At 37.1% G+C, this 14,245-nt stretch overlaps 1 protein-coding gene across 8 annotated transcripts in view; it reads right to left on the bottom strand.

Moving 5' to 3' along the window:
- Positions 1-14,245, bottom strand: part of ARHGAP28 (Rho GTPase activating protein 28) — a 249,382-nt gene that overhangs the window by 92,219 nt on the left and 142,918 nt on the right. For 7 of the 8 annotated variants that reach the window (XM_047697642.1, XM_047697643.1, XM_047697646.1 and 4 more), the window contains one exon: positions 9,084-9,286. In XM_047697642.1, the coding sequence (XP_047553598.1) occupies positions 9,084-9,252 (169 nt within the window). In that variant the 5' untranslated portion in view covers positions 9,253-9,286. Of the gene's footprint in view, positions 1-9,083; positions 9,287-13,679; positions 13,756-14,245 lie in introns of those variants that run through there. The other variant, XM_047697644.1, reaches the window with a different exon arrangement.

Genomic DNA, 14,245 nt, shown 5'->3' with positions numbered 1-14,245 from the left:
TACAGATGGCCCTTCTTTTCACTACATCTGTATCTTTGAGGTAAATACCCAGTAGTGCAATTGCAGGGTCATAAGGAAGTTTTATTTTTAATTTCTTGAGGAATCTCCACACTGTTCTCCAAAGAGGCTGCACCAACTTGCATTCCCACCAACGGTGGAAGAGGGTTCCCCTTTCTCCACATCCCCTCCAACACATGTTGTTTCCTGTCTTGCTAATTTTGGCCATTCTAACTGGTGTAAGGTGATATCTCAATGTGGTTTTAATTTGAATCTCCCTGATGGCTAGTGATGATGAACATTTTTTCATGTGTCTGGTAGCCATTTGTATGTCTTCATTGGAGAAGTGTCTGTTCATATCTTCTGCCCATTTTTGATATGATTATTTGTTTTGTGTGTGTTGAGTTTGAGGAGTTCTTTATAGATCCTGGATATCAATCTTTTGTACTGTCATTTGCAAATATCTTCTCCCATTCCGTGGGTTGCCTCTTTGTTTTCTTGACCGTTTCCTTTGCTGTGCAGAAGCTTTTGATTTTGATGAAGATGTGGTCCATATACACTATGGAGTATTATGCCTCCATCAGAAAGGATGAATACTCAACTTTTGTAGCAACATGGACGGGACTGGAGGAGATTATGCTGAGTGAAATAAGTCAAGCAGAGACAATCAATTATCATATGGTTTCACTTATTTGTGGAGCATAACAAATAGCATGGAGGACATGGGGAGTTAGGAGAAGGGAGTTGGGGGAAATTGGAAGGGGAGGTGAACCATGAGAGACTATGGACTCTGAAAAACAATCTGAGGGTTTGGAAGGGGCGGGGGGGGTGGGAGGTTGGGGGAACCAGGTGGTGGGTATTAGGGCACTGGCTGCATGGAGCACTGGGTGTGGTACAAAAAAAATGAATACTGTTATGCTGAAAATAAATTTAAAAAATGATTTTAAAAAATTAAAAAAAAAAAAAACACAATGAGTTACCGCCTCACACCAGTGAGAATGGCTTAAATTAACAAGTCAGGAAATGACAGATGTTGGTGAGGATGCAGAGAAAGGGGAGCCCTCCCTACACTGTTGGTGGGAATGCAACCTGGTGCAGCCCCTCTGGAAAACAGTATGGAGGTTCCTCAAAACCTATGACTCAGCAATTGCACTACTGGGTATTTACCACAAAGATATAAATGTAGTGATCTGGAAAGGGACCTACACCCCAATGTTTACAGCAGCAATGCCCACAATAGCCAAACTATGGAAAGAGCCTAGATGTCCATCATAGACATCTAGGATAAATGGATGGATAAAGATGAATGGATCAAGATGTGGCATACGTAAACAATGGAATATCGTGCAGCCATTAAAAAAATGAAATCTTACCATTTGCAACGACATGGATGGAACTAGAGGGTATTATGCTAACGAATAAGTCAATTATAGAAAGACAATTATCATATGATCTCGCTGATAGCTAGAATTTGAGAAACAAGTCAGAGGACCGTAGGGGAAGAGAGGAAATAATGAAACAAGATGAAACCAGAGAGGGAGACAAACCGTAAGAGACTCTAAAATCTCAGGAAAGAAACTGAAGACTGCTGGAATGGAGGGGGGTGGGAGGGATGGAGTGGCTGGGTGATAGACACTGCAGAGGGTATGTGGTATAATGAGCACTGTGAATTGTGTAAGACTAATAAATCACAGACCTGTACCCCTGAAACAAATAATATATGTTAATATATTTCAAGAAATAAAAATTTAAAAAAATTTCCTGTGATGATGGAAATGTTCTATGTACATACTGCCCATTATGTCACTAGCCACATTTGGATACCAACACTTGAAATGTGGCAAGTATGATTAAAAACTGACTTTTAATTGCATTAATTGTAATTAAGATATATTTATATTAAAATAGTGATGTGTTGTGTTAATGGCTATTATATTTGACAGCACAGATAGAAGCAAGAATAGACCATTAGCAGTTGGGTACACAGAAAGCCTGGATTTTTATTTTTAAATTCCAGTTGTTACTAAAAAAATTCAGGACTCCTCAGGGAAAAGATTGATTCCAGAGCTGTCAGGGAAAGTATGAGATGAGCTTTGAAACTCTTATTGTGACAAAAAGTAAAGAACTGCTTAAAGAAGGAAGAGTCATATCAAAATAACATGAAATCTAGCTTATAAGATTGCTGCTGGTCAAAGATGAGACATTTGGACATCAAAATACATAGTAATCATAAAGAATTATAATCCATTAGATAAAAAATATCCATGAGTGCACTTGAATATAAATTAATAAATGTATAAATAAACAGCAAAAACAGAAAAAAAAATATCAATCAAAGCCAAATTTTACATGTACACAAAACAGGTTTAAAAGATGTGACGAGAGCTTCTGGGGCCATTGCCACCCTTATTCTGGCAGTGGCCCACTGTCACTCTTGAATCAAGTGTACTATACTTATCTACCCAATAAACTCTGTAACTCCAGCTCCCCTCCCCCTCCCAAAAAAGAAAGGAGTCACAAATATGGAAAGGGAAGAGTAGAATTAACCTAGCAGTATTAGATTAGAACTGAAGGTATAAATATGAACTCATGTATATTTTAACATCTTTAGTTTTAGAAATATAGATGTAAATGTTTATGTATGTACATATATATTATATTGTATATACAAGTATACACTGTTGTACAAGTACATAAGTGTACATGTGTGAGTATGCACAGATAAATGCATATGTACACCTATATATAGGCACACATATTCATATATATTCCCTAGCTGTTTCCCAGGTCAAATATGGAACACTTTCAACATCAAAATAAATGATAATGAAAGATAACTCACTAACAACCCACTAAATAAACCAGGAGCCTGTTCTGATATAAAGAAATAATTTGATAACTTGATACAGAATGGAATATTTACAGAGTTTCAAAGAACCTCCCACTAAAATATGTATTGACCACAAAAATGAAAGGAGTACTTTTACATGGAGAAATCTTGTATATCACCACCTGAAGTGATCCAAGTGGACACCATCATTAATGGGAAAATCAAAACCATGTGATAGGGTGCAATGAGAAGAACACAGCATCATAACCTGCCAAAGATGCAGAATCTGAATCTGAATCATCAAGAAACATTGAGACAGGGCGCGTGGGTGGCTCAGTGGATTAAAGCCTCTGCCTTCAGCTCAGGTCATGATCTCAGGGTCCTGGGATCGAGCCCCGCACCGGGCTCTCTGCTCAGTGGCGAGCCTGCTTCCTCCTCTCTCTATCTCTGCCTGCCTCTCTGCCTACTTATGATCTCTGTCTGTCAAATAAATAAATAAAATCTTAAAAAAAAAAAAAAGAAAGAAACATTGAGACAAATCCCAGCAAAGGAACATTACACAAAATAGCCTATAATCTTCAAAAGCATCAAGGTTATAAAATCAAAGAAAAACTAAGAAACTATTCTATTCTGTAAAGAAACAAAAGAAACATGACGATAAAGTGCAACAAGCGATTCTGAACTAGATTCTTTTATTGTAAAAGATAATATAGAACATTTAAGTGCAGTACAAGGACTGGATAACAACAATGTATCAAAAATAATTTCTTGATTTTAATATTTATATTGTCATTATATAGAGGATGGCTACATACACAGAGAGACAAATCCACAGGCCAAGCCATCAGAGATGAAGATTTTAATAAATTCCTTTCAGTAACTGATAGAATAACTAGAAAAAATGTCTGTGTATACAAATATATATCACATAAAACTAAAATATATAATATATATATGATATCACACACACACACACACACACACACACACAACACATATATAAATATGTAAAGACCTAAGGTAACTGGGAATAACAAGGGTTGGCAAGTTACTGACAAATGATCAAATTGTTCCAAATTTTAAAAAGTTATTTAAATTATATTTGTAATTTTTTATAAGTTTTAAATTATTTCACAATAAAAAATATATAAGTCCATATAAATAATGTTACATTGATGTGATACAACATGTGTAGATGTTATATATTTGACAACAGTATAAAGTACTGTACAGGAAGGGAAATGAAATTATACTGCTGTAAAATCCTCTCATTTTATACGAAGAAGTACAATATTTACTCCAAGTAGATTATGGTAAATTAGAAGTAAATATTATAATACCTGAGCAGTAACTTAAAAAAAAAAGCAGTATAGTTAAGATGCATATAAAGAAACTATTAAAAAAACATGAAAAAGAGACAAAGACAGAGTAAAAGGATGGAAAATGATATACCACACACACACACACACACACACAGTGACCTTAAGAAAGCCAGAGTGAGGGTCACCTAGGTGGTTCAGTGGGTTAAGCATCTGCCTTCAACTCAGGTCATGACACTGGGGTTCTGGGATCCAGCTCTGTGTCGGGTTCCCAGCTCAGCACCCCCTCCACTGTTGCTCTCCCCCTCAAATAAATAAAATGAAGAAGAAGAAGAAGAAGAAGGAGAAGAATTGTTAGACAAAGGGGACTTTAAGACAAGAAGTATTAAAATATATTAGGGAGGGTGAGTTCAAATGGGCCAATTTAACAAACAGGAATAGTAATCATAAATGTATATGCTACCTAGTAACAGTTTTAAAACATGAGGCAAAAAAATGACAGAATCAGAGGGAAAAATAGACACACAATCCAAGTTGGAGATGTTAACAACCTTCTCTCAATAACTGACAGAAAAATTAGGCAAAAATTAGTAACAGTATAATAGATTTGATCAAATGTACCAACCACCTAAACCTAGTGGGCATTTACAGACCACCACACTATGCAACAATGATAGAACATGTTCTTTTTTTTTTTTAAAGATTTTATTTATTTATTTGTCAGAGAGAGAGAGGGAGAGAGAGCGAGCACAGGCAGACAGAATGGCAGGCAGAGGCAGAGGGAGAAGCAGGTTCCCTGACGAGCAAGGAGCTCGATGTGGGACTCGATCCCAGGACGCTGGGATCATGACCTGAGCCGAAGGCAGCTGCTTAACCAACTGAGCCACCCAGGCGTCCCCGAACATGTTCTTCTTAATTGTACATGGAACTTTGGCCAAGACAGACCATATGCTAAGCCAAAAAATAAGTCTAAATAAATGGCAAAAGTTGAAGCTTACAAACTGTTACCTAATCATAACACAATTAATTTAGAAACTAGTAACAAATGATATATCTGCAAAAACATTTATAAATCTCAAAACATTAAAACATTTAAAACTGAATGATAATGAAAATATAACATATTAGAATTCATGGGATGGAGTAAAGCAGTGCTTCAGGAACTGTTCATATTCCAAAAGATAAAAGTGTAAAGTCAATGGTCTAGGTTTCCATCTTAAGAAATAAAAACAAGCAACTTAAACACAAAAATCACAGAAGCAAATACGGTTTGGCTATGAGCTGTTGCCCACTTCTATTCAGCTTGTACTGGAGGCCCTACCAGCACAGTAAGGCAAGATAAAGAAATAAAAGCACAAAAACCAGAATGAAAAAAGCACAATTGCCTCTATTCACAGTGATTTCTTTGTTTATACAGAAAATCCTAAGAAATATAGTAGACAAATACTAGACAATGAATTTAGAAAGGTAATGAAATATGAGACAAAAATCAACTGTATTTCTATATACCAGTTGCACACAATTGAAAAATGAGAGAACGAGAGTAATAATCAATTAAAAGACCCCCTGAGGATATGAATACACAAGCCACAGATCATGAGAAAATATTTGCAGTACATTAACGTGACAAAAGAGTTGTATCCAGAATATATAAAAAATTCACACAGGTCCATAATAAAAAGAAAATTTAAAAAAAAGCCAAGGGGCACCTGGGTGGCTCACTTTGTTAAGTGTACAACTCTTGATTTTGGCTCAGGTCATGATCTCAGGAGCCTGAGATCCAGCCCTGTGTCAGGCTCTGTGCTCAGCAGAGAGTCTGCTTGAGATTCTCTCTCTCCCCATCCCTCGGCCACTCCCCCCAACTCACACTCACTCTTTCTAAAATAAACAAATTTAAAGAATAATAACAAAAAATAAAAATAGTAAAAAGATTTCACAAAGCAATTTATATGAATGGACAGTTAAGCTACAGCCACTATGAAATACCTCCACACATCCACTAGAATCATTCACATTAACAAGTCTAATATCAAATATTGCAAGTATGTAAAAGAATAGATTTGTCTGTCAGTGGTGGAGAGAGTACAAAACGGTACAAATGCTTTGGGAAAAAGTTGGCAGTTTCTTCTGTAGTTAAACATATTCTATGAAAAAAATATATATCCAAGAGAAATAAAAACATATCTCCAGACTTTCACAAAATTATTCACAGCAGCGTTATACATAACAGCCCAAACTACAAACAACCTTTAAGTCCATTAACAGTTAAATGGATAAACAAATTGCGGCATATTCGTACTATAGAATGCTGCTGTTATAGGTTGAATTGGGCCCCCCAAGAAGACAGACTGAAGTCTTAACCACCAATACCTATGAATGTAACCTTACCTTGAAACAAGGTTTTAGCAGAGGTAATTAAGATATAAACTGAGATGAGGTCATATTGGAGTAGAGTGGACCCTTAATCCAACATAAGGGGTGTCTTCATAAAAAGAGAAGGAGAAAGACAAAAATTTACGGAGTAGACTATGGTACTATAGAGGCAGAGAATGTTGTATGTTGTCTACAAGTCAAGGAACAGCAAGAATTGCGGAAAACACCAGGAACTAAAGAGAAAGGCATGAAACAGATTGTGCCCTACATCTTCGGAGAGATTCCTGACACCTTGACTTCTAGTCTTTACAACTGTGAGAAAATAAACTTCTACTATTTTAAGTCACTGGGTTTTGGGCTACTTCATTACAACAGCCTTAGTAAACTGATACAAACTACCCAATAATAAAAGGAGAGGAACTACTGATATACCAGATGAATCTCAAAAACACTAAGTTCAGTGAAAGAAGCTAAACCCAAAGCTACTCTATGACACGAGAACATCAGAACCATGGTTGCTTTTGGCCAGATACAGCAAGTCATGGGAGTGTCAAGATTGGGAAAAAGCATGATGATGTTTTCTCAACTCACTAAAATGTCCTCTCTCTTGATTACTGTGAGGTTACAAAGTTAGCATTTGTCAAACCTCACTGAGATGTACACTTAAGTTCTGTGCAAATAGTTCAAAAGAAAAAAATCTGTAAATAAATATTAAACTCTAGGGGCACGTGGGTGGCTCACTGGGTTAAAGCCGCTGCCTTCGGCTCAGGTCATAATCCCAGGGTCCTGGGATAGAGCCCCGCATCAGGCTCCCTGCTCAGTGGGGAGCCTGCTTCCCCGCCTCTCTCTCTGCCTGACTCTCTGCCTACTTGTGATCTCTGTCAAATAAATAAATAAAATCTTATAAAAAATGGATATTAAACTGTAGTTAGTAGCTATGCTTTTTGTAGAAGTTTAAGTTAGCAAATCTGAAAATATTTTGTGTACTCTAGGCTTAGGCAAACAATAATAAAAGCCAGGTCTCTCATTATTAGAGGAGACAATTATAAATACAGGGGAAAAAAAGATGCAACAACAAACCTGATTGTGGTGAATTAGAATAGAAGGTTACCAGTATAAACTCACGTTTTTTAATATAGCTAGCTAGCAAGTAAGAAAAGGGGATGAAGAATGACAGATATTTTCCTTCACATATCTTTCTATCTTTCTGGATCTGAAAAGGCAAAAAAAGTAAGGGAATAAGTTAAAGGGATAAGAATACACTTCACTAATGGAGATGGTTCTCTTGAATGGATTCTCATTCAATGTGTGGAAGAACTTTTTAGTTCTAATGTTTTGTGGTGTACCTAAATTATTATTTTTCAGACCTAAGAAGGATAGACTTATAGAAGAAGGAATGAAGAGTGAAAACTTTTTTTTTTTTTATTTTTAAAGATTTTTATTTATTTGACAGAGAGAGAGATCACAAGTAGGCATAGAGACAGGCAAAGAGAGAGGGGAAGCAGGCTCCCCGCCAAGCAGACAGCCTGATGTGGGACTCGATCATGACCTGAGCTGAAGGCAGAGGCTTAATTAACCCACTGAGCCACTCAGGTGCCCCAAGACCGAAAACATTTTTAAAGTTTCAATTCCATCTTGGTAGTTGTCTAGCCTAGCCAGGTTAATCACTGGCTAATGAAAACATTGTTAGGTAGATACTTACTACCAAACTACCTTCAGTCTTTCTTGGATGTCTTATGTATTTACCTGTTGATAGGCAGCAACTGGAAATGACCTATTTTAATTCAAGGAAAGTAATTTAGCTCTTTTTAAAAAGAATACATAAATTAGTTTTTTTTTTCCAGTTCTCAATTTTCTGTTTCACTGCAAATTAGTATATTTGACAGGGTTTTTATTTTGAGAAATACAAAGTAATCTGTTCCCTAAATATATTAACACTATGGGGCGCCTGGGTGGCTCAGTGGGTTGAAGCCTCTGCCTTCGGCTCAGGTCATGATCCCAGAGTCCTGGGATCGAGCCCCACATCGGGCTCTCTGCTCAGCAGGGAGCCTGCTTCCTCCTCTCTCTCTCTGCCTGCCTCTCTGCCTACTTGTGATCTCTGTCTGTCAAATAAATAAATAAAAATCTTTAAAAAAAATATATTAACGCTAGTAAATGCCTCAAAATCAATTTTTTTTCCTCCAAAATTGTAGGGAATTCCCCCGCCTCTTTCTTTTTTGGAATTAATAGTCAAGTATACAAATGTAAAAGCCATCAAAATTAGAATACTCAGTCTGCTAAATGATGATGAATCAAATCAGTGATAGGCACAGCATCCCTAAATAGATATGTAAGGAATCAATTTGGATTTTGACAGCCCTCCTTAGATCATGTCACCGTGTACAGAAGCCACCATGAGCCAGTCCAGTAGATATAAATCAGTGAGAGCTGGGAGCTGATATGACAAATTCTACAGATTTCATTTGTTAAACTACTATTGGAATGATGTCTACCTGCAAACAGAATAAGAGAGAGCACACAAAGAAAGACAGTAAACACATGGGACAAAAGGTCCTGCACCTTACCATCCACAGGCTTGACTTCAGCTGGTATCTGCTCTTCCTGTCCTCCCATGCTATTCTCTTTAATGCTTTCTATTTCCCGCAAAAACTCCTCCATGGAGGTGCTGTCTATGGAGGCTTGTGAGTTGGAGCGGCTAAATGCAGGAGAATGTAGGGACTCGTTGGAGAGCATTCTGTTAATTCTTCGGCAGCGAGGAATAGATTTTCTGCAGAAAGAATAATATCTGTTGTTAATAAAAATCAGTCTTTGATGTTACAAATCACAAAATAAAATTTAGGTTTAAAATCAGTGGAGAAATGAAGTTAAGTGTGACAGAGAGGGGTTTGAGAGAATAATCTGCATTCATTGGTGGCCCTTTTATTTTATTCTCTATAATTCATAATGACTTTGTGGCTATGCAGGAATCCCCATGAAAATGTAATTTTCACACACTCATAAAGTATGAAGTTACTTGTATTAGCCAAAATATATAGTTCAAGCCAATATCTCTGATGAACACAGCTACAGAAATCCCCAATTAGCAAACTGAATTCAACAATACATTAAAAGAATCATTCAATATCACTATTCCAGGGATGCAAGAATGGCTCAATATCTGCAAATAAATCACAAAAGAAAGGATATTAACCATATGATCATCTCAAAAGATGCAGAAAAAAAATATAACAAAATTCAGTATCCATTCATAATAAAGCCTCTTAATAGAGTGATTAATAATTCAATCACTTAATAAAGTGATTGAGATATGTATATATTATACATATCTCAACATAATAAAGGCCATATGTGACAAAGTCACAGCTAACACAATACTCCATGGTGAAAGACTGAAAACTTTTCCTCTAAGATAAGGAACAAAGATGTCTACTCTCACGTTTTTATCCAATACAGTTCTAGAAGTCCTAGTGACAACAATCAGATAAGAAAAAGATGTGAGGCTTCCAAATATGTAAGGAAGAAGTGAAACCATCAGTATTTGCAGATGACATGATACTATATAGAAAACCCTAAAAATGCCACCAAAAACTATTAGAATCAATCCATGAATTCAATAAAACTGCAAGATACAAAATTAATACACTGAAATCTGTGGAGTTTCTTTTTTTTTTTTTTTAAAGATTTTATTTATTTATTTCAGAGAGAGAGAACGTGCACACAAGTGGGGAGAGACAGGTCAAGGGAGAGGGAGAAGCACACTCCATGCTGAACTGGGAGTCTAATGTTGAGTTCAATCCCAGAACCCTGTGATCATGAACTGAACTGAAGACAGATGCTTAACCAAGCCACTAAGGTGCCCTGTAGTGCTTCTATATACTAATAATGAATTAGCAGAAAGAGAAATTAAGAAAATGATCCTATTTATAATGTCCCAAAAAGAATAAAAGACCTAGAAATAAATTTAACAAAGCAAGTGAAATACCTGTACTTTGAAAACTCTAAGACACTGGTGAGAGAATTTGAAGACAACTCAAGTAAATAGAAATATACACCATGCTCATGGATTGGAAGAATTAATATTGTTAAAATGTCCATACTCCCCAAGCAATCTACAAACTCAATGCAATCCCTATCAAAATAATAATAGTATTTTTTCACAAAACTAAAACAAATAATCTTAAAATTTTTATGGAACTACAAAAGAATCTGAAGAGACAAAGCAATCTTGAGAAAGATAAGTTGTAGGTATCATAATCACAAATTTTAAACTATATTACAAAGCTACATGGGGCGCCTGGGTGGCTCAGTGGGTTAAGCCGCTGCCTTCGGCTCAGGTCATGATCTCAGGGTCCTGGGTTCGAGCCCCGCATCGGGCTCTCTGCTCAGCAGTGAGCCTGCTTCCTCCTCTCTCTCTGCCTGCCTCTCTGCCTGCTTGTGATCTCTGTCAAATAAATAAGTAAAATTAAAAAAAAAAAAAAAGATTTATTAAAAAAAAAAAAGCTACAGTAATTAAAACAGTGTAATACTGCCACAAGGCACATGGATCAATGGAACAGACTAGAGAACCCAGAAATAAGCCCACACTTATACAGTCAATTAATCTATAACAAAGGAGTTAATATACAGTGGGGAAAAGGCAGTCTCTTCATTAAATGGTGTTGAGAAAACTGGACAGGTACATGCAAAAGAATAAAAGTGAACCACTCTGGGACACTTGGGTGGCTCAGTTGGGTAAGTGCCTGCCTTCAGCTCAGGTCATGATCCTGGCATCCTGAGATCGAGTCCCACATCAGGCTCCCTGCTCAGGGGCAGCCTGCTTCTCCCTCTGCCTCTGCTGCTCGTGCTGTCTCTCACTCTCTATCTCAAATAAATTAAAAAAATCGTAAACTTCCCCCCAAAAGTGAACCCCCTTCCTATACCAAGATACAAAAATAAATTCAAAATGGATTAAAGACATAAATGTAAGACCTGATACCATAAAACTCCTAAAAGAAAACATAGGCAGTATCCTCTTGGACATCAGTCTAAGTAGTATTTTTGGGGATGTGGTTCCTCAGGCAAGGGCAACAAAAACAAAAATAAACAACTGGCAATCCATCAGGCTAAAAAACTCTGGACAGTGGAGGAAGGAAGGAAACAACACAACAAATAGGAAACTTATTGAATGGGGAAACATATTTACAAATGGTACATCTGGTAAGAAGTGTATGGTGCATACTGGAAGGGTGATTTATGCAAGCATGACCCAAATGTCCCTATTAATCACTATCTTGAGATCTTGTCCTCCTTCTATATTCCCATCAAACAGAATGGGTAGAATATATTGTTCAGTGTTCAAGGTTAGGGGCTCCAGGGGTGTCAACCCAGAGCAATACCCTTATAACAAAGAATGTCTGAATGGTAGGACTTGATCTCCTTCGAATGCTGGCTGTGCAAGGAAGGGTAGGGCTACAGATAGTTGCAGGCTAATAGCTATACTATAAAAGCTTACAGCACGTAGATTCCAGAAGTGGATGCTTTGTCCAGTTGGCTGTTTCTAGACATCCTCTATATAAGTTCCCCCAATAAATCTATGTTTTAATCCCCGTCTCTGAGTAATTTCTTCAATCTCGCCAGACCATCATACACCTCTGGCTTAGAGTCTGCTGGGATGTGGTAACACAAGGGGTTAATATCCAAAATATATAAAAAATTCATAAAACTCAACATCAAAAAAAAAAAGTCTAAATAAAAATGGGCAGAGGATCTAAACAGATACTTTTCCAAAGAAGATATACAAAGTAGTCAAAGACATATAAACAGATGCTCAACATGATTGTTAGGGAAATGTAAATCAAAACTACAATAAGATATCACCTCACACCAGTCAGAATGGTTAGTATAAAAAAGACAAGAAATAACAAGGGTTGGCAAAAATGTGGAGAAAAGGGAACCCCTGTGTACTGTTGGTGAGAATGTACAGTGCAGTACAGTGCAGCCACTACAGAAAAAGAGTATGAAGGTTCTTCAAAAATTTACAAATAAGAATACAATTCAATCCAGTAATTCCACTTCTGTGTATTTACCTGAAGAAAATTAAAACACTAATTTGAAAAGATATGTGCACCCCTATATTTATTGCAGCGGTATTTATAACAGCCAAGATATGGAAGAAACCTGTGTCCACTGATAGATGAATGGATAAAGAATGTGATAAACACACACAGACACACAAATATGGAGTATTACTCAGAGTTAAAAAGAATAAACTCTTGACTTTTCAACAACATGAATGGACCTAGAGGGTATTATGCTAAGTGAAATAAGTCAGAGAAAGACAAATGCCATATGATTTCACTTATATGTGGAATCTAAAAAACAAAACAAATGAACAACTAACAAAAAATCAGACTCATAAATACAGAGAACAAACTGGTGGTTTCCAGAGGGGAGGGGAGTAGAGCCATGTATGAAATAGGTGAAGGGGATTAAGAGGTATGAAATTCCAGTTGTAAGACTTGGGGATGAAAAGTGCAGCATGGGGAATATAGTCAATAAATTGTAATAATGTTGTATGGAGACATACAGTGACTATACTCGTCATCGTGAGCATTTTTAAAAAATATTGTAAATATATAAATGTCAAATCACTATGATGGATATCTGAAACTCAGGTTTCAGTGGGGATGGGGGAATGAGAAGTTTTTGTTTAAAGAGTATAGAGTTTCAGTTTTACAAGAGAAAAAGAGTTCTGGAAAGAGGTAGTAGAGATGGTTACAACAATGTGAGTGTCTTGATACCACTGAGCCATATGCTTAAAAATGGTTAAGATGGTAAATTTTATCTTATATGAATTTTACCAGAATTTTTAAGATTTTATTTATCAGAATTTTTAAAAATTGACAAGAAACTGGGAGCCTAGGTGGCTCAGTCAGTTGAGTAGCTGACTCTTTATCTCAGGATCATAAGTTCGAGCCCACACTGGGCTCGACACCAGGCATGGAGACTACTTTAAACAAACAAACAAACAAATATTTTTAAAAAGTTGGCTGCTGAAATAATGAGATAGTACAAGGAAATAATTTGTGACATTAAATAGAATTACCCTACATTAGGGTGAGGAAGAGGGTAATGACCTGGCACACAAAGACCCATAGTTAATTCATGGAGAACTGTATTACCATGAAGCCTGGGATCCAACCACTGAGGAGGGCAGAGCAGGCTCCTGTTATCTATGAGGGCCACAAAAGGACCACTGTCAATCTTGAAGACACACCGCTGAGAAGAGCATGGAGCAGCTTCATGGGGCACTTTCTCATGGAGTTGCTTCAATCACTAAATAAATTTGCACGTGTATGCCTTTAGAACATAAAATTATCAAACAAATGTTAGTTTAAAAAGAAAGAGACAGGGGGGAGGAGTCAAGATGGCGGAGAAGTAGCAGGCTGAGACTACTTCGGGTAGCGGGAGATCAGCTAAATAGCTTATCTAAAGATTGCAAACACCTACAAATCCAACGGGAGATTGAAGAGAAGAAGAACAGCAATTCCAGAAACAGAAAATCAACCACTTTCTGCAAGGTAGGACTGGCGGAGAAGTGAATCCAAAGCGACGGGAAGATAGACCACGGGGGGAGGGGCCGGCTCCCGGCGGAGCAACGGAGCAAAATCAGGACTTTTAAAAGTCTGTTCCGCTGAGGGACATCGCTCCAGAGGCTTAACTGGGGTGAAGCCCAGGCGGGGTAAGC

This window comes from Lutra lutra, chromosome 12, assembly GCF_902655055.1.
Source record: "Lutra lutra chromosome 12, mLutLut1.2, whole genome shotgun sequence".
Classification (NCBI taxonomy): domain Eukaryota; kingdom Metazoa; phylum Chordata; class Mammalia; order Carnivora; family Mustelidae; genus Lutra; species Lutra lutra.
The sequence above is the reverse complement of the archived record's forward strand: the minus strand, read 5'-3'. Positions and strand labels throughout refer to the sequence as shown.